This window comes from Vanellus vanellus, assembly GCF_965231255.1.
Source record: "Vanellus vanellus genome assembly, chromosome: 1".
Classification (NCBI taxonomy): domain Eukaryota; kingdom Metazoa; phylum Chordata; class Aves; order Charadriiformes; family Charadriidae; genus Vanellus; species Vanellus vanellus.
The window spans coordinates 52,007,647-52,026,936 of NC_138905.1; the positions used below are offsets into that span (position 1 = coordinate 52,007,647).

Consider the following 19,290-nt stretch of genomic DNA (forward strand, 5'->3'; position numbering starts at 1 on the left):
CTCCACCACGGCCTCTTTTGCAGGCAGATACAAAGCGGGAAAGACATGGAAAAATATCTGTTAAGACAGTGCCAAAATAAAGTTTATCAGTGACCATGTCGACACAGAAGCTGAAAATACCTTTGTCTTTAAAGATGAAACAGTAACAACACTCGTAGCCCATGCTACCCGCAACAGTGTTCCCACACAAAGGGACTGCTATAAAGTGCACTTACCTGGGGTGAATTGTAGGGAATTTTACCCCGAGACCCATGGGTGGAAGCCTCTCTGTGGGAGACACTGCCCCAGCAGAGCAGGACAACACCAGCCAAAGCCATGCCTCCCGCTTCTTTTATTTCCCCTAGCTCTGACAGCAAGAAACCAGGATTAGCTGGCAGCACAAACTCCAACTGCTAAACAACTATGTATGTATGATATACGGGCTTTTACAAAACCTTACCCCAAAAACTAGTAATGTAAAACCTTTCTAAAACAAAGAACAGGAGTTTTCACTGCAATCTGGTAGCTTGAACCAGAACCCGTTAACACCAGATACCCCCTCCTCCTACCAGAGCCTCGCCCCAGAGAATCCCTGTTCATTTTGGTGACACTGTAGCAGAAGCCTAATGAGATTTTGGGAGCAAATGCAAGGAACCGCATGTTTCTGACCCAAAGTATAGAAAAATTATTTTCAGTGAGTTTTCCAGCAGAAGTTACCACTCATTCAGAGGAGCAGCAAGAAGAGAACGCATGGCTCATTAGGTCCTTAACACAAGAAAGCCTGTAAGTTCTTTAGCCACAAGGACATTACACTATTTTAAGTTCCAAGAAAGCCAGTATTTTATTGTGCTTATTAAAAGCTGAGTGGCACAAAATTAATATAAATAATTTAAACTGATTTTTGAGCCTCAGTCACCTATGAGTTGATTTTTCTATCATTTTTATTTAAACTACTTAGATATATGAAGGTTAAAGTTGAATGAAGAACTTGGGATGCCTCGAATCAATAAAATCCAACAGGACACGTTCATGCCAGAATTTATATTAGAGCTGCTAGCGTGAAAAGATGAATATCCCAGTAAAGTCCACTTGTAAACTTAGTCCACTTGAAAGCTTATAACACTCAAAACTCAGATCAGAAATATATTGATTGACAGACACTCCACTCCCACTCTATATGCTATTATTAAAGCCAAACCTTTTGCCATGACCTATATTTGGTATCTTCCTCCACTAAAACACCACTTATTTTTTCTTTGTTACTCCTCCATATGGGTTTTACGTCTATGTCAACAGATTTAATTTATGCTGATCATTTCCAGGAAACGCAGTTCTTCTCAAGCTCACTTCAAAAAACTACCCGTAGATGGCAGTATCCACAACATTTTCACCTAATTCTGCAGCAATTCTAGGAAACAGCCCTCCAATTGTTTTTATTTTTTACTTTATTTCGAAGTTGTTATATTAGTATAAGGGGCAGTGACCAAAATTGGTTAAAAAATGTAAATATTAAGAATTCAAATGGGGGAAAAGAAAGACTTTGGCTTTAGTTCCCCCCACGCAATAATTATAAGTTTTGAAAATACCTACTAGGTTGAAATAATTTAAATTACTAAAAGCATAGCAAGATATTAAATCTGAAATGTGGTAAAAAATCCAGGTTTTCTAACAAAAACAAAAACAAAAACCAAGGAAGTATTTCAGACAACTATTAGTGCACAACATAAGATTCAATAGGAATAACTAAGTAAAACCATCACGTTGTGATTAACATGAAGAACAGAGTAACGTAACAAAGCCATGACAAATAGGGCTAGATGCAAATTCTGCTCTAACACTAGAATGCTGTGATCCATTTAGGTCCTCATATTCTTCTTGGACCCATCATAAAATTTCTCCCACAACAAATAAGAGTAAATGAAACAAAACTATTATTTCAAAATTTTGCGTACAGATCAATACACAGACAAGCAGACAATGAAAAGTAGACAATGAAAAGATTTATTTTTCTAGTCTTCAGATACTTGGAGTTTCAACCATGTTGCTATGAAAAAGAAAGCTGTGCACAAAGAGCCATACCATCCACCAATTAATTTTCCATGTTTTTAAATTCTGTGACTGACAAATGACTGCATCTCAGAACAGTTTTTTTGTGTGTTCTAAAAATTGCTTGTAACAAAACCATTCTCCCAATTCCAGAGATTTAGCAATTTTGCTGTTTTACTTGGAGGTATAAAACAGAAAGTACTGAACTTGATTTGGAAAATTCATTTTAAGCTAAATTAGTACCAAAGCAGCAGACCATTTTATGGCATAGTCAAGCACGCATATCAGCAACTTGTGGAATCAGTCTCTTCCTTCAGGAGCAAGAAATTTAAAAAAAAAAAAAAAAAAAAAAAAAAAATCAGTAAATTTGTCACTGATCCTGTTTCAAGTCTTTGCCCACAAGCATTGAAGTGACCGGGTGCATAGAGGCTCTATGCTCCAGAAACGTCTTGACAGCCAGATCTCGACACTTGTCAAAATTGTAAAGGTCCCTGTAAAAGAAAAAGTAAAGAAAAAAGCACCATTATAAATATCTATGAAAACAGTACAATGGGAGTTTTCTCAAGGTTTTACTTCTCCTTTGAAAGCATACTGGGAGACTCAGCTTTCTTCTATTAAAAAAAGTCATAGAATCAAAGAATGGTTTAGGTTGGAAAGGACCTTGAAGATCACCGAGTTCCAACCCCCCTGCCATAGACAGGGACACCTCCCACTAGACCAGGTTGCCCAAGGCCACGTCCAGCCTGGCCTTGAACACCTCCAGGGATGGGGCCTTAACAACCTCTCTGGGCAACCTGTTCCGGTGCCTTACCACCCTCAAAGTGAAAAACTTCTTCCTAATGTTCAGTCTGAACCCGCTCTCTTCCACTTTAAAGTCATACCCCCTCGTCCTATCACTACATGCCCGAGTAAAAAGTCCTTCCCCAGCTCTCCTGTAGGCCCCCTTTAGGTACTGGAAGGCCACAACAAGATCTCCCTGGAGCCTTCTCTTCTCCAGGCTGAACAGCCCCAACTCTTTCAGCCTCTCCTCATAGGAGAGGTGCTCCAGCCCTCGGATCATCCTTGTGGCTCTCCTCTGGACACACTCCTGCAGGTTCACATCCTTCTTATGTTGGGGACTCCAGAGCTGGATGCAGTACTCCAGGTGGGGTCTCACAAGAGTGGAGTAGAGGGGCAGAATCACCTCCTTTGACCTGCTGGCCACACTTCTTTTGATGCAGCCCAGGAGACGGTTGGCCTTCTGGGCTGCGATCGCACATTGCTGGCTCATGTTGAGCTTCTCGTCAGTAAGCACCCCCAGGTCCTTCTCCTCAGGGCTGCTCTCCAGCCATTCCCCACTGAGCCTGTATTTGTGCTTGGGATTGCCCTGACCCAGATGTAGGACCTTGCACTTGGCCTTGTTGAACTGCATGAGGTTGGCTTGGGCCCACCTCTGCAGCCTGTCCAGGTCCCTCTGGATGGCATCCCTCCCCTCCAGTGTGTCTACCTCGCTAAACAGCTTGGTATCATTGGCAAACTTGCTGAGGGTGCACTCGACCCCACTGTCCATGTCGCTGACAAAGACGTTGAAGAGTACAGGTCCCAGTACTGACCCCTGAGGAATGCCACTTGTCACTGCTCTCCACTCAGACATCGAGAGTCAGCAAGTGGAAAGCAACTCTGAAGATAAGCTTGTTCACAGTATACAGAAAACTCCTTATTATATCACTTCAAAGCATAACAAATACATGTATGGTGTCAAGTATTATACATTCCACTGTACTAAAAATGTCAACAGCATGAGCTCCTACAATTTGGAGATTACTTTTACCTGAACAGAGGTCGAGTAAACTTCATCCTGCCCTGATCCGTTGCCATTTTTAGAGCCAGAGGAATAGCTTCTTCCCACTTGGACTTGATGCAGAGGCGCAGCCATCTGGCGAAAAAAAAAATTAAGAAAAATTTACACTTTTATTTTCATTTGCTGTGGTTAGTTAGCTTATGATTCCATTCCCATAAACACTCTGGGCAGTGCTATGTCATCAAGGGAATGAGATTCTAGCTAAGTTCAACATAAAATATGTAGTGTCTGACTAGCACGTTACAGAAGCGGACTTTTCTATAAAATAGGAAATTTTTTTTCAAAGTCTCTCCAATATGATCTGATTATTTTTTGCAGCTATGTATTTCTTTTATATTACAGTAGCGTCCAGGTGCATCACTCGGAATTAGAGCTGAATTATATAGCACTTGTCACATTTGACAAAGCGATTAAAAAAAACAACAAACCAAACCCAACCCAAATAAAACATCACCAGCAACTGACATGTGCTTGTTTTGTTTTAAAAAAATAAGAAGAAATTGTTCTTTTTACAAGAATTAGGAACTATATTGTATATTAGTTAAGGCAGAATAACCGTCACTATTGCAAATGTATCCAAGTACATAATAGTAGCAAAATATGCAATACATCAAGTATTTAGAAAGATTACTTACGTCCTCAACAATACCTTTTTTTTTTTTAACAAGTGACACGTGTAAATACAAAACAGAAGAAATTACGATGGCACAAGAATCAAGCCATTTAGCCAGAAGCACTTCCTACTTGTTTAGAAACTTCCTTTGATATTTACTATTTTGATGAAATAAAAGTTTTGTGATAGCAAGCATTTGTATTACCCAATAACACTCCCAAAATAAAAGTTATCAGGTTTTCGGGTTCCCTTGCTAGCATGACAGATGAAAATAAAGCACAGATAATCCACTGCTCACTTCCAGTTCTTTTATTAGACTATATTTACCCAATTCACAAGTAACAGAATACCATTCTGGTAAGCATGCTTCCACAGGTACTTACAAAAAAAATCCACAACAAAACCAAACCCAAAACCCTGCACCAGTTGTACACAACAGTATGTCTCAGACCACTTATGAAACAGGACATTTTGTTTCACGAAAGCATTTAAGATTAGAAAAGAGCCCATGCTAGAACACACCTGAATCTTATTTCAGAATTGTTTATAGCATTGAAGTTATACACTTCCTGCATTCGTTTGACATGCGACACTGGAAGAGGATCCTGAAAAAGAAAGTTGCATAGTCAGAATAAGCCAGAGGCACACTTCAAGCCACATACCTAAAAAAAAATAGGTTCATTAAAGAAGATTGATGCTACAAAGGAATCAAAAGACAAATATTTGTATTTGTTTCTTTCACCTTCTCATTGTATTAGGGAAGGGGCAAGGAATAAATGTTAGCAAATTCCCACATCCCATACTACCAAAACATTCATAACTTGAAGTATTTTCATTCCATTTTATTTATAGCTTACTTGCTATAACATCAAACACAAACTCAAGCACCTTACATTTTTGTTTTTACTTTTCAATCTAAAATGCTCTACATGTTGTTCCTTAGCTGAAGAGCCAGACATAATCAGGGAGGCATGGCTGAAGGTTTAAGTAGTTACGTATGGTGAGAGTGCATTATTTTAACAAAACTTGAAAGAAAATGGACAACTCTGTTCCAAAGCACACTGGGGCATCTGTGCCTGCTTTTGTGATACCAGATTCAAGTTACCCAAGGTGTGCATTTACCTCCAGAAGCAACAGTGCCAGGAACTCAATCAACTGATGAGATGACATTTCCTTCAGGTCTGCTGAGCTGAATGAGCCCAAATCACTCTCTTTTGCCTAAAAGAGAATGATTACTTAAGTTTTTAATTGGTATTTCAAAGTACAATCAGGTGTAATTTTTTGTTTGGACATCCACATTTACTATTGAGCCACTCCACATAAAAAAGATACCGATTTGTATTTGTGCAGGATGTTACAAGGGGAAGGGAGGGACTTAAGCTACTGTCTGATGGTTGGTATTCTTCACTTCAATTTTCACTTGTTTCTCTCTACTGATCTTTTTATCTCCACTGTCTTTTTATTAAAGTTAAGTGAGAAATTAAATACTTTTTTCTTTAAAAAGTAACATTGAGAAGAAGAAAGTTAAAGATAACATACAAGTACAGTCAAAAGCCACAGAGTTAACATGAGGGAGGTATGCTGAATTTTCTATTAGTTGCATGAGTCTGATGGTTAAAATTATGAGAAAACTGTATAGTATTAGTTAGTTATTATGATGTACGTATCTTGCTTTTTGATGAGAAATGCATACTAGCTCCAGAATAATGTAGGGAAATTATTGTTAATACAATGCAATCAGAAACATAGCAATACCTTGGCATTTGTTTTTAAATCAAGCCATAATATCGGGGTTTCAAAAAGAATATTCACAGTTTGGTTACTATGTATATTTAACAAAACATTGGTGGTGTGCCTTGTTAAAATGTGTGCTGCACTTCACATACAGCAGTCAGCAAATCCACAGACTCTATGATGAAAGGCTAGTCTATGAAATACAAAATCCCTGGCAGTCATACTATCACCATAAATACACTCTCTCAGGAAATGATAGATTTCAGAAGAGAACGACTCGCTTTGTATAAAGAGAACTAGCTTTTCAAGATACAGACACCTCAGCATTCTTTAACTACTCACTTTAATCCATCTTTGGCTCAAGGCAACACAAGCATTTGCTAGTGTCATATCATACCTGTCAAATATTAAAAACAAAGGATCACACTATGGAAACACAAAAAGGTCCTGTAATATTTCTACAAGAATGTTTAGAAATTATTTTCAAATTGTTCCACATTTGTTTATTATAGGCTCCAACTCAATATTACAACACAATTTACAAAAGATCTATTAGAATCAAATATATTTGTTTTAGTTAGAAGCACTTTGTGCATAGGTGACACTATCCCTTGATCCCATATACTCCTAAAATGATCAATACTTCTGAGCATATATGCTTGTACATGTATTGTAGCATATAGCTGAAAACAGAGTATTGTTGTAAAAAATTATCAGAAAAAAAGGAATCTTTCCTGGCAACTTTCAAAACAAAATTAATTTCCATCAGAGTAAAAAATTGAAAATATTAACAGCAACATTTCTTCCTCCTGTGTACACATATATCAATTTCTACATAGTACTAGGACATTTTCTAATAAAATGTTTGTGGGAAGACTTTCACCCTGTTTACAAACTGCTTTATGACTGTTTGGAAAGTCGTGTGCAATCTGGAGAAGAAAAAGGTGAACTATAAAAGAATGCAGCTTACGTAGGCTTCACTGGCGGCATTCCTGGAGCATGAAACCATGAGTTCCAGTCAACTTTATCAAGAACATCTACCTACAAAGCAACATAAATTCTTATTCAATTTTAAACGTTACTTTTAGAGAAAAGCATACCCTACAAAAACTAGTTTCAGTCTTCTGTTTTGTTTTGTGTTTTTTGTTTGTTTGGTTTTTTTTAACATCCCTCCAATTACCCTGGAGAATCTTATACAGATTACTTCAAAACAAAAAGATTCCCCTCTAGGAAAAAAAAAAAAAAAAGCATCATCAAGCTTCATAAAATGCCAGATTACATCATACTAAGATCTTGAGATAAAGAAGAGAAAGATAAAGAACTGGTCCTTAAAGAAGACAATTCCTCAGCTATGCCATAATTTCACATAATTAAAAGGTTTCAAGCAATCAGTTTTAAATATTACCCAACCTTATCCTTGAAGTAGGAATACAAGAAGTTCTTCCAGTCCTCCGTTACTATGCTTTTATAAGCAAATTGCTGAATGTAAGCCTTCAAGAAGCCAATGAAAACATCTAACAGTTAAAAAACAAAATGTTTCAGTGTTTGAAATTAAAATGGGAAACAATCACATATGAAGTCTGACTAACACTTACCCGGTCCTCCAAGAAGTTGTTCAAGGTAAAAAAGCAAAGCAAAACCTTTCTCGTATGGAACAGATGAATAAGCAACATCAGGATCTACTTCAGTCAGATCAGGGACGAGGTTAGTTACAGGATTTTTATCTCCAAGAGTATTTATCTGTGACAAAGACACAAAAAAATACATTCACCTAGGAAAATTAGCGCTCCTGCAAATCACTACCAACCCTATTTATACAGGTACAATCCATCCAAAACTAAAATGGCCTTATTCCAAAGCATTCTTTCTTGTTCTTTTTCCTGAAGTTCTGAATCTGCACAAAACATAGTTTACTAAATTTTTTCTCATTTTATCAGTGTCTGTGTACCCAACAGAAAGATGTTAGGATTAATCACCTTGTCCTCTAGCTGTTTCAAAGCAGCTAATTACTCTCATGTTTGTCATAATCACGAGCACTTAATAAACTATCTATATTTACCCCTTTATTAAAAAAAAGCTATTTAAACCACTTGATTTAAGTGGGTGATATAAAGATAAAATACAACGAGGAGATATTCATCATAAACCAGGTAAACTGCATCACCAAATTGAACAAGAGGGCTAGGAATATTACAGCCTGGAAATCCGAAAACTGAAGTTTAACTATGCTATCTAAACACAAAACTAAACAACCCTCCTAGACAGTAATGGATTAGGAATACACTTAATTATAATGCAGTATACAGGAAAAAAAGAAATCATTTACTTGCAAGAGGCATTGGAAATTCTGATGGTCATGCTTGCAGACAATTCTGACAAGCTTTCAGCTGCTTACCAGTATGCTAACAGGTAATGTTGCAAATTAGCCACACCCAGAATAACCAAGAAAGTCTGAAAAGATGTTCATTCTTACAAAGCATCTTAAAAGAGTTCAAAAAGCTTTATCTAATCTGATAATATATATATATCTGATAATATATATATATCTGAGTATATTAAGCTATTACCTTGGGAATCAAAGTTGTTCATCCTCTAGTAAGAAAGTGTTAGGAAAGCTGACTAGACAAGCCTTATTTGTGGGAAACACATGACATCAACTTTATTTTATTTAGGTATATGATTAAACATAAAGTTATCATAACCTTGAAAATATTTACCGTATTTTGCAGTTCCCTCCAACCTCCTAGGGCATGAAAGTGTCTGAACTGCTCACCAAACAACCGACCACCAATCCTGCGTTCCAGGTATACAGTATGTCCCTCATTCAGCCTGGAAATACATTGATAAAGTCAGTAATGGTAGGATGGCAAAATTAATTTAGTTGGTCTCTTTACAAATTAGTTTAAAAATATGATTTGCATTGCACTGAACATCACACCTACCAAAAATGCTCCCATGTTTTGTTTGTTACCAAGTTTCCTGTCCAGCTGTGAGAGATTTCATGAGCAATAACCTAAAACACAGAAAACAATGTCAGAACTACCATTTAGACTCCTCTGGAAAATGAATATCAAATCCCAACAGAAAGAAAAAAATCCTAATGGGATCTCATTTACTGCGCTACATTCCCAAAACCAGTTAGCATTCACAGCTCTGTCAACGTATGCATATAAATTTTATTTAGAGGACTAACACTATCCTACGGAACCTTCTCCAGCAATAATTTTAAATGTCCAGCCTTCAAGTCATAGAGCCACACTGATCAACAAAAATAATTTCTCTAGTAGCAAGGTGCAGGCACTTGTTTATAAAATCATATTTCAGAATAGTGGACCCATGCCAAGAGATGGACTAGTACTACTTTCCCACCTAAGCAACTTCTGCAGTGCTGGGATGTTCTAAAATATCAAACAGGAATAAAACAGTCTAGAAACCCCTAGAAAGATAACGATGCATGATAAATTCAAAAGTATCCATGCCAAATATTTCAGTATTCTTCGGGTAAGACAATTTTTTTTCTTTTTTAGCAGTCTATCAGTCTAGTAGAAAGACATATGCAATAACATGGCAACCAGAGTACTCAACTTTCCAAAAAAAAACCCCAGAATTTACTCAAATCGTACTCATGATTTTCATCTTAAAAGAAAACTGTACACAATGAGTTCTAGTGCATAGACAGACATATAGAGGAAGAATTCCCTACAAACAATTTTGATGAGATCAATTCAGTTGTGGTTTTTAGACATATCTATACACAGGACGGGAAAAGACTACTAAACCTCTAACTTCAGTCAGGCCCCTATGCGTACATGCACCCGTGTTATTTTAATCTGTTGATTATACAAAATCTCCAGTTTTCTAGACTTTACTTAGAACTAAAACTCACTTTGTAAGACTCCCTGAGTTACTCCCTTCACTTTTAATTCCTCCAGTGAAAAAGAGACCAAGTTTTCAGGTACATATTACAAAGGAAGTTAAGATACAACTTCAAGTTGTGTTCTACTTGAAGACATGAACCTATTTTGCACTTACATTTGATAGAGATCGATCACCTGCCTAAAAAAAAAAAAAAAAATAAAAGACAGTTGTCAGTTCAAGTAAACCTCAAAATATACCACTTAATGCAGTTTCATGTATGATCCTGAACTCCAAAGGAGGCAGGAACATTTACAGTTCTTTCTAGGGGGAAGATTAATCCAATTTGTGGATTGACATCCATCACTTGATGGATAAGAAAGGCCTAGGGAAAAGCTGACTTTTATTTGTGTTACACTTACCAACAGTGTTGGAGTTACAAAAGTAAGACAAGGATTCTCCATACCACCATAAGGAAAAGAAGGTGGTAAGACTAGCAAATCGTACTGTCCCCATACATAGGGTCCTGCTAAGTCTTCTGCTGTTTTCAGCATAGCTTCAGCCTGGAACAAGAACTTACATTAGTTCATAACTGACTTCTGACTACAAACACTCTAAGTAATAAGCTATGGATCCCATTCTCTTTCACGTCAGCATATCCCACAAGCAAAACGAGTACAAGGCTGCATCAATATCAATTTTCAGTAGTAGTTTTGTGTTGCAATAGAACAGCAGCATTTTTGGGGATGGGAGGTAGAGAACAGAGAGCTACAGATGAACAAAACATTGAACTACAGTCTGTTCCTTTTCACTATGTGAAACAGTTTCCAAAACTTTTTTTTTTTAATTACATACCTCAGCAAATTCATAGGCTGATTTATCCACTAGCTCCTTTTCAGCCCACACCAGTGTCCTTGGGCCAATCTTTCTGTTGAAAGTAAAAATGCCACGAAGACACTATGAACTAGAAATAATTCTAAGGGAAACTAATACATAAAGCACATGTTTAACTGTGCTCCTCACGAGTAACTCATGTTGCTGAAGAAACTCACTAGAGTGTCTTTGTCTCTTTTTCCTCTCCACTGCTAAAGTAAAGCTTTACAAACCAAACCACACACATCCACTGTTTGGGAAAAATAAATAGGAAACACATTTATAGATTTTAAAATGCTGTAAAGCCGTAATATAAAAGCATTATTATGGGCTAGATGAGCAATGAGGCTGAAGCTATAACTTTCTGCCCTTTGTACTTGATCGGGCTTATCTGTTACCTGAGGAAAAAGATACTATTCCCTGAGCTAGAAAAAGTCCTTAGTGGTTCCAATCAATTCCAAACTCTTCATGGTATTTCTTTAGCTTACAGCAAAAGTATGTTCTATAGAAAAAATGATGCAAGAGTGAATCAAGATACATGCAGTTTGGTACAAATAAACAGGTTTATTGAACGTCTAAGACCTTTTAAAACTACAAAAAAGACCAAGAAACCAAAAAAGATAATTCTGAAGATTTATTAGGATTACTAAATGCTTATACTTTATGCATATTCACTCACCTGCTTTCTAAAGCTCCAACCACTAAAGCAACCAAGTAGCAAGGTATGGGAACCTAGTGGAGAACATGAGAAAAAAAAGAAAACTTATTTGTAATGTGAGCTATCAACACCACTGATTCAAAGAAAAACAAAGATATGTAAATAAAGAAGCGGGTGCATTTTCTCCATAGTTTCCTGCCTTATGTTATAATAAAGGCATTGTTTTTCTCCCCAAAATGATATTCCTTTATCTACAAAAAGTGTTTGTTTCACAGATGTTTTGCACAGAGGCCACAACATTGTAAGTATCATCTCTGCTTGAAAAAAAATCTGCATATATAAGAGCATAGAAAAATACCACTGGTTTGGTTACTGTTAAAAAAAAGTCAGTTTTCCATATTCATTGCAGTTCCATTAAATTTTATGGAAGGAGAAGTTAAGACATACCGCTCAGATAAAGTGCAGTTGTATCACACAGAACGATGCAGGAAGAGTTTTTATGAATTCAAGTAAACAAGAATATTTATGTATACAAAAGATTCAGCAAGATCAAAATATATATATATATTTGATTTCCATGTTTGGAATTAAAATAAATTCTAAATATTTGTTATTTCAATGAAAAAAATTTCAAGGCTACAATATCTGTAGTGAAATGCTTTGTCCCAGTGCTCTGGAAACAAGGGGATAACACAGCCATATCCCTGTAAGAGTTCTATTTGATCTGACTAAACAATGTTAAATACGACTTTAAATCATAATTACTTGGATACAGCATTTCAGAAAATTTTATTCCACAAGTACCCCCAAACCATTTAAGTATCATTTATTAGAATACTCATATCATCACTTGTGTTTTAATTTTACATCTTAACCACACATAATATAGTCTTTAAAAGATTTAAGTCCATTGACTTGTGTTTTAGACAAGTTATTAAAAGACTGTCAATATATCCCTACCTTTTGGTGCCCATTTTGCTAAACTAAAATTTTGAAATTACTTCAAATCTCAATGGCTGCTGTATAAATTAATTTTTACAGAAGCTGCTCGCTTACCAGCCTGGTCATGCAGGAGCAAAAAAAGTAGTTTAAGCTCAGCACAAATACATATCCAAGAGTTTGATGCGTTTGCCTTTTTCATCTAAGGCAACACATGCCTTTTCTAAGAAATTAATCTCGTGTTTTTCTGTATTAGACAGTGTAGCATAATTTCAATTAGACTAAATGTTATTCCTGGTACAGGTCCACCAAACTTTTCAACAGTGTATTTCTAGATAACATACAGCTCTGGATAACATACAACATAGAAGCCTTTTGCACTAGACGGAGCAAGTGTTTTTGGCTACGCAGAGAAGGCAGAACACTGCATACTGAAGAGCTCACAGATAAGGTAACCATTTTTTCTCTCCCTCTCCCCTATTGCCTCTCTCAGGTTTCACACAGCAGCCAAATCAACCCAACAGCTGCTGCAGTTCAGAGCAAGCTCCCCATCTCTCCTCCAGTCACGCAATCCCATCCCTCCATGCAGTCATTCAGTCCCTCAGCAGCCCAGATCAGCTTACTAAAACAATTTCTTTTCTAAATTTATGTTAATTTTATCTGCTTGTTCAGCAAAATGAACTAGGCTCACCAAGAGATCCCATAAACATCAAACTGTAACCCAAAAAAGCTGTGAGAACAAAAATGCCAGAAGAATAAATTGAGACTGTCACTTTAGGAGCACTGGAATCATTAAACTAGATGCACCACTTAATAAAACTTCATCCTGAGAATGGTAATCTTTAATTAGTTGGAAATACTTTCCGTAAAAGCCCAAGTTTTCACCTTTAAAAAAAAGAATAAAATCTCAATAGTCAGGATTTGCCTAACTTCAAATTAAAAATAGGTTCCAATGCTCAGCTTCACTGCTAAGATCTTGGTAAGCTTCCACTTTGCAAGATTTGTTTTTCAGAACTCACTCCCATGTTATTCAAGTCCATGCATTATTACCCAAGAACCAGTGCAGACAGAAAAGCTAGCCTTGAGTATATCAAATATTTTAAAAACTCAAATTTGGCTTTTCTGCGAAAACAACCAGTAAACATCACCAGCACCTTCTGATTGACTGTTCAGTGTTGGAGATTCATAATACTTCATATTTCTATAGTGACAAAACCCATCGTAAGTCACATGATTTATCGATGACATCAAAACCACATCTGAAGTGACCGTGAACTGCATGAGTTAGGAATAAGACCTTAGGCATCTGTTTCCTAGCCTGGAGCACTTACGTTCTGACTGAAACGGTATATCTTCCGACTGCTGTCCTCTGGGTCAGGCATCTCTCCATCGCGATTAGCACTCATAAGAGCCACCAACTCTTTAGGAACGGATATCTGAAAGGTTACCAGACTATGAGGAACTCAGTTGGCACAAAGAATTATACAATATACTAGAAGGAGCAATAGCAAAACAGGTAGCCCAGATTTGTTCTGTTGCTAAGTCCTCTCCATAAAGTAGACTATAAGGCAAACAGAAAATTTTGTCTTAAAGGCTGGCAATATTTAATTAACTAGAAGGAGTACCTCTGACAGAAGTTAACAGTTTCACTTTATTTAAACTACTGAATTGTAATGTCACTTGTGCATCTTGCTTTTTGCTTCCTTAAAACAATTGGACTATTTATGCCAGGACTGCAAAGATCTCCTAACTATGTACCAGAATATATTACTTAAGGCATATGTGAAAATAATTTCAAGTATTTTTACTTTACAGCACTCTGCGTTGTCTTACTGTCAGCTTTTACTGATTTAAGAACATATTTATTTCCTACTACAGCACCTTTTTTTTTTTTTTCTTTTTTTCTTTTGGAAATAAAGATACATGTGAATGAAAAAAAAGAGATTATATAAAAGAAAATGATAAAGCTATAGTGCCACAGGGAAGATAAGCAGTTTTAGGCTCTTACATTAAGCTAAAAGTCAAAATTCTCCGGTTTTATTTTAGGACGTATGCCAGCAGCTACAAAAAAAAAAATAAAAATCACCCATTGTCGTAGTTGTCTTTAGTTAGACACACATGACTTAGATTCACCTACCTCTGCATAGTAGGTTAGTTTCACAGCAGGTGTGTCTTGGCATGGAAAGATGGCTCTGCAGTGGGTAGCCTGGAGAGGGAAAAAAAAACTTAAAACAAATCAAAACAATGATCTTTCTAATGCAGAAATAAATCAAACTAATATATTATATTGAAAATATATACAGCTCCTCCAGAGAATTCATTATCTACGAACCAATACTTCCTATCACTTACAGCTTATCATAGTTTTCATAGTTAAAGGTCTTCTAAAAGAAATAATGGTAGGTAAGACAGATCAATAGCCACATATATTGATTGCAAAGGACTGCACGTTCTTCAACAAGAATACAGGAGAGGGTAAAGTAGTTCTGGAAATATTAAATTGCAAACATATAATAAAATCTCAGCAATGTCCTGACTTATTAAGTGTTTCCATTTAGGACCTTTGATGCACACAATATTATGGACTAATGTACTTTCCCCTCCTAGCCTTCCTCTCCAACCCTTTGGAAACCAGGGGGAATTAAAGTGGTGTGTAAACAACAAGTTTAAAGAAAAAATTTAATCCACTCAACCTGACACTGGCTGAAGAGAAATGGGTGTTTCTTCCCAGAAGTCTGCTCTGGAGTAAACCACTGGAGAGCTGAAGACTTTGGAGAGCTTTCAAAAGAGATTTCGACAATTGCTTCTTGTCCCCTGTGTGATAAAGAATATAGTCAGACTGTTTTGACACAACTCCTGATCACTACTGAAATTCCTCTACAAAGATTTCTCGAAAACAGATCTGCAACACTGTCTCAAAAGCATTAAAAATAAGAACAAGCACCACATCAAAAAGAACTTTCCCCTTCAATTATGATAGTAATAACTAGCTGGTTTATTTCAATTTCAATGTCCCAAGACACTTCTATTATTGTTTTTACCAACCAGAAACTTTTCCTCCTCTCTCTTCAAGAACATGGGCTTTTTTCTTTAAACTATTTGGACCGGCTATATACACATCTTTTTGTCACAACTATCTAACATTGTACACATAAGTGTAAAACACCCACTGCAATAAGCAAACAAAAAAGTGTACAAAGCCTATATAAGAACATACATGCCTTAATAGCATAGGATTTCTGTATTCTGTAAATAAAAAAAAAAAAATAGATTTTGCAGCTGATGTTATATTCTGTAAGTATGATCCTTAAGCAGAAAATAAATACTGAAAACAGTAATTACTGGAAAACTCTATTAACAGTATGGTTATCAAGAAACTTTAAAAATGTTCAAATTTTATTCAGAGTTTCAGAACTGGTGTAAAAACTAACAGTTCTGTGCAAGACAGGTACCAGCTTGCTAACAAGAGAACACACACGAACCTGACACATTCATACTCTTATTTTTTAAAAAACATTATAACCATCACCAACACCAAAAGGACATAGAAGTACTCACTTCTGTTATCGCAAAGTTCCAGGTTATACATGCAACTCTCCAGAATTAACAATTCAACCATAAATCAGAACAAACTTCAGCTAATCAGAGGATTTAGACACTAGATAAGCTGACCAGGTATACATATCTGGTTTATAACCAGTATTCCAAAGTACGTATTTGACAAGAAAAGGAAAATAATTTGTATTACCATAAGGCACATTGCTTACTGAACAGTCAGACTTTCAACTGTAACTCCTACCCTTTCCTATCACTGTTTTATTGATATTTACATGGGGGACTATATCTCACCCAAGATTATAAATTCTTACAATCACGACTCTTTGTAGCTTTTTTTCTTACAAGGAAATCTAGCAATAATAAAAAAAAATGCTGAAAGTCAAACAAAAGAAACAGGGCTATGTTTCTGCTGTGGCCTGTTTGTTCAAGGATTTAATTTGTTTAGTTTCATATCAGATCATACGCATTTCCCCAGAAGGGACAGCTATTGTATAATATTCCTTTCTCTTCCACATTATGTGTGTTTCAAAATTGCACTTATTCAGAGAACAACAACAACAAAAATTACAAACCAGACATGAGTTTGTAGAGGTAGTAACCGGTTTTGGAAACAAAACAATAAGAAGCAACTTAGTATACAATTTTATTCAAACAAGCAAACCTCCTTATACAATCACAGCTTTCAGCTTTGGCATGTGGGTTACCATAGAGTTACAACATACAAAGCAAACTGACAAAAAGCATATTGTATATTAGCAACAATTTCTTGATTCACGCAACTTAAGAGCTAGATTATGGTTGGTTCATTCTCCATCACACTGTCAAAACTCAAGTTCTGGTTTTTAGGGACTTGGGCTTAGCATAGTCAATACAATAAAACTTCTAGTATTTGAAAACAGGTTTGTATCTAATCACAGTGGTAACCTGCAGTTCTACAGAAATGCAGGATCGGCCCTTGTATAAGGCAAACAGGGTCTGTAACTCCAAATGTGCCACACTGTAGCATGACAAAATTCAGGTAGTTGAAGCAGAAAGAATATTAATGATAAGAAGCACTGGAAAAGTTGTGACACATTACAGATCATTTTGCTACTTACTTTACCAAGTCCTCTTGTACATGATATAAGACCTGGGGACAAGTATAAAAAGACTCCCAAAGTTTTGGCTGTCTAATGAAAGCCAAATATTAAATTCATCTACGTGATCACACCAAATAAATGCAACACCCTAATTTTTAAGTCCCTCTGCAAGCTTTACACAATGACACTACAGGCAGTCAGTGCGTTTTGGAGACCATCTAAAGGAACAGGTAGAAGCTTGTACCTTTTTAGGTCAAAAGGAAGGGCGATTTCCAGGGGAGTTCCCTTGAAACTGTGCTTTTCTCCAAAACCAAATTTCGCATTCTGTCCATTTACGGTCACTTTAAACACTTGTACGTCTTTTGTATCCAAGACCTGTAATGAAGCAAATATTACATACTTGTTAAATAGTGTAAAGTAGCACACATCAAATCTTAAGCACGAGTCTCTTTAAAGGAAGAAGTATTTACTAAGTAAAACCAGAAAAACCGAGTAATTATGATGAGTGCTAGGAACCAGCATTTTAAGAGAGCAGCACTGAACTTACAAAACTGGAGGAGGATGAGGAAGAAAACCAACTTCTGACCGTGAAAGTGGAAACAGGAGTTTACTAAGTAAACTACAAAGGTAAAAGACTTCACAGTGCTGGGATGAAATGAGAAGAATGATAGAAAATCCCCTGCCAAGGCTTCCATCCTGGAACTAGACACTATGAATCAAGACTGTCATGCAACAGAAGATAAATTAAATGATGCAGCACTCAGATATGCAGCATAAGTGAAGTTTTTATTATTAACAGGATTTTTTTTTCTAAAAAAAGATAAACGCCAATCACAAAAGCATTTTATGGAGCCAGCATGAAAAAAAAAAACCAACAACAAACCACCAAAACCCCAAACCCCATACTTCACTTTGCATATAAAGCAAAGCTAAAGAGGTTTATAAGTTTCTTTGCACAGCTAACCGAGAAAGCAGCCGTCATAATAAAACACACACGTGAAGAAGCCAGAAGCGCAGTTTTCCAAGGGTTCATCCCCACCTTTTCGGCAACCTTTCTTCGCCATTTTAACGGGAAAAGACATATTTCGACCCTTCCCTTGTACAACGCGCCGGCTCCGGGCGCGACAAGCGGGGACACCCGGGCTGCCCAGCGGCTGCCGGGCGCTGTTCGCCCGCGGTTGACGAGCACGCTGGGGCCGCCGCACAGCCCGGAGGCTCCGGCCGAGCAGTCGGCGGAGGAGCCCGAGGGAGAGGTGGCCGCCGCCGGCGGCTGCGGCGGCGGGAAAGAAGGAATACAGGAAAGACGGACGGACCGGATCGACGGCCGAGGGGAAGGAGAGAGCTGAAGGGAGGCGACACCGAGGCGGGAGGAGACGAGGCGCCCCCGAGCAGGGCCGCCGGCGCCCCGCCGCTTCCCCCCCCAGGCGCGGGCTCCGGGGCTCTCCCCTCACAAGCCGCGGGTAACGCGGGGGTCTTCCCCCCCCCATCATCACCACCACCACCCCACAGCCGTTACCAGGCAACGCAGCGCCTCGCGCTCGGCGCGCGCGGTGAAGGCCGCTGTGCCCCGCAGCGCCTGCGCACCGAAGTCCACGCGGCAGCGCAGGTAGAGGTGCCGCGTGAGGCAGCAGGAGGGCGAAGCGAAGGAGCAAGGGTCCGCCATGACTCGCGCGCTGCCTGCTCTGCGCCGCGCTCGGCCGCCAGCAGCGCCGCAGCCACCCCGCCTACCGCGGGGAAGGGGGTGGGAGGCGGAGGGGGGAGCCCGCGCGCCGGCCGCTGGGAGGCGTAGTTCCTCCCCGCCGCAGGGAGGGCGGAAGGCGGCGCAAAAGGAACTACAACCCTCTTGGTGCATTGCGGGAGGAGGCGGGGCCGGGTGAGCCGGGCAACGTGATTGGCTGCCAGGGGCGGGGGCCAGCGCGTCGCCGGGCTGTGAGTGTGTCGAAACCATGTGGAGGTTGCCCGGAAAACCGTAGTTGTACAGTTCCTCGTTAGTATAGTGGTAAGTATCCCCGCCTGTCACGCGGGAGACCGGGGTTCGATTCCCCGACGGGGAGGTACAACAATATTTTTGCCCTGTTTGTTTTTTCTTTTTATTCCGCTGCCCGACGTGGCTTCC

At 38.3% G+C, this 19,290-nt stretch overlaps 1 protein-coding gene across 2 annotated transcripts; it reads right to left on the reverse strand.

The window, feature by feature from the left end:
* Positions 1-1,952: 1,952 nt before the first annotated feature.
* On the reverse strand, positions 1,953-18,846 carry LTA4H (leukotriene A4 hydrolase). Of its 2 annotated transcripts, XM_082498190.1 has the most exons (19): positions 18,691-18,846; positions 17,419-17,549; positions 15,231-15,351; positions 14,675-14,743; positions 13,869-13,973; positions 11,620-11,672; positions 10,923-10,995; positions 10,490-10,630; positions 10,245-10,268; positions 9,155-9,225; positions 8,930-9,041; positions 7,808-7,952; positions 7,623-7,726; positions 7,183-7,253; positions 6,555-6,609; positions 5,601-5,696; positions 5,001-5,083; positions 3,836-3,940; positions 1,953-2,516 (listed from the first exon to the last, which is right to left on the reverse strand). In XM_082498190.1, the coding sequence occupies exons 1-19, from the start codon at positions 18,835-18,837 to the stop codon at positions 2,396-2,398; spliced, it is 1,827 nt and encodes a 608-aa protein (XP_082354316.1). In that variant the 5' UTR covers positions 18,838-18,846; the 3' UTR covers positions 1,953-2,395. The 2 variants fall into 2 exon arrangements, with proteins under 2 accessions (XP_082354316.1, XP_082354317.1); XM_082498191.1 differs by lacking the exons at positions 14,675-14,743; positions 15,231-15,351; positions 17,419-17,549; positions 18,691-18,846 and adding an exon at positions 14,546-14,585.
* Positions 18,847-19,290: the final 444 nt, after the last annotated feature.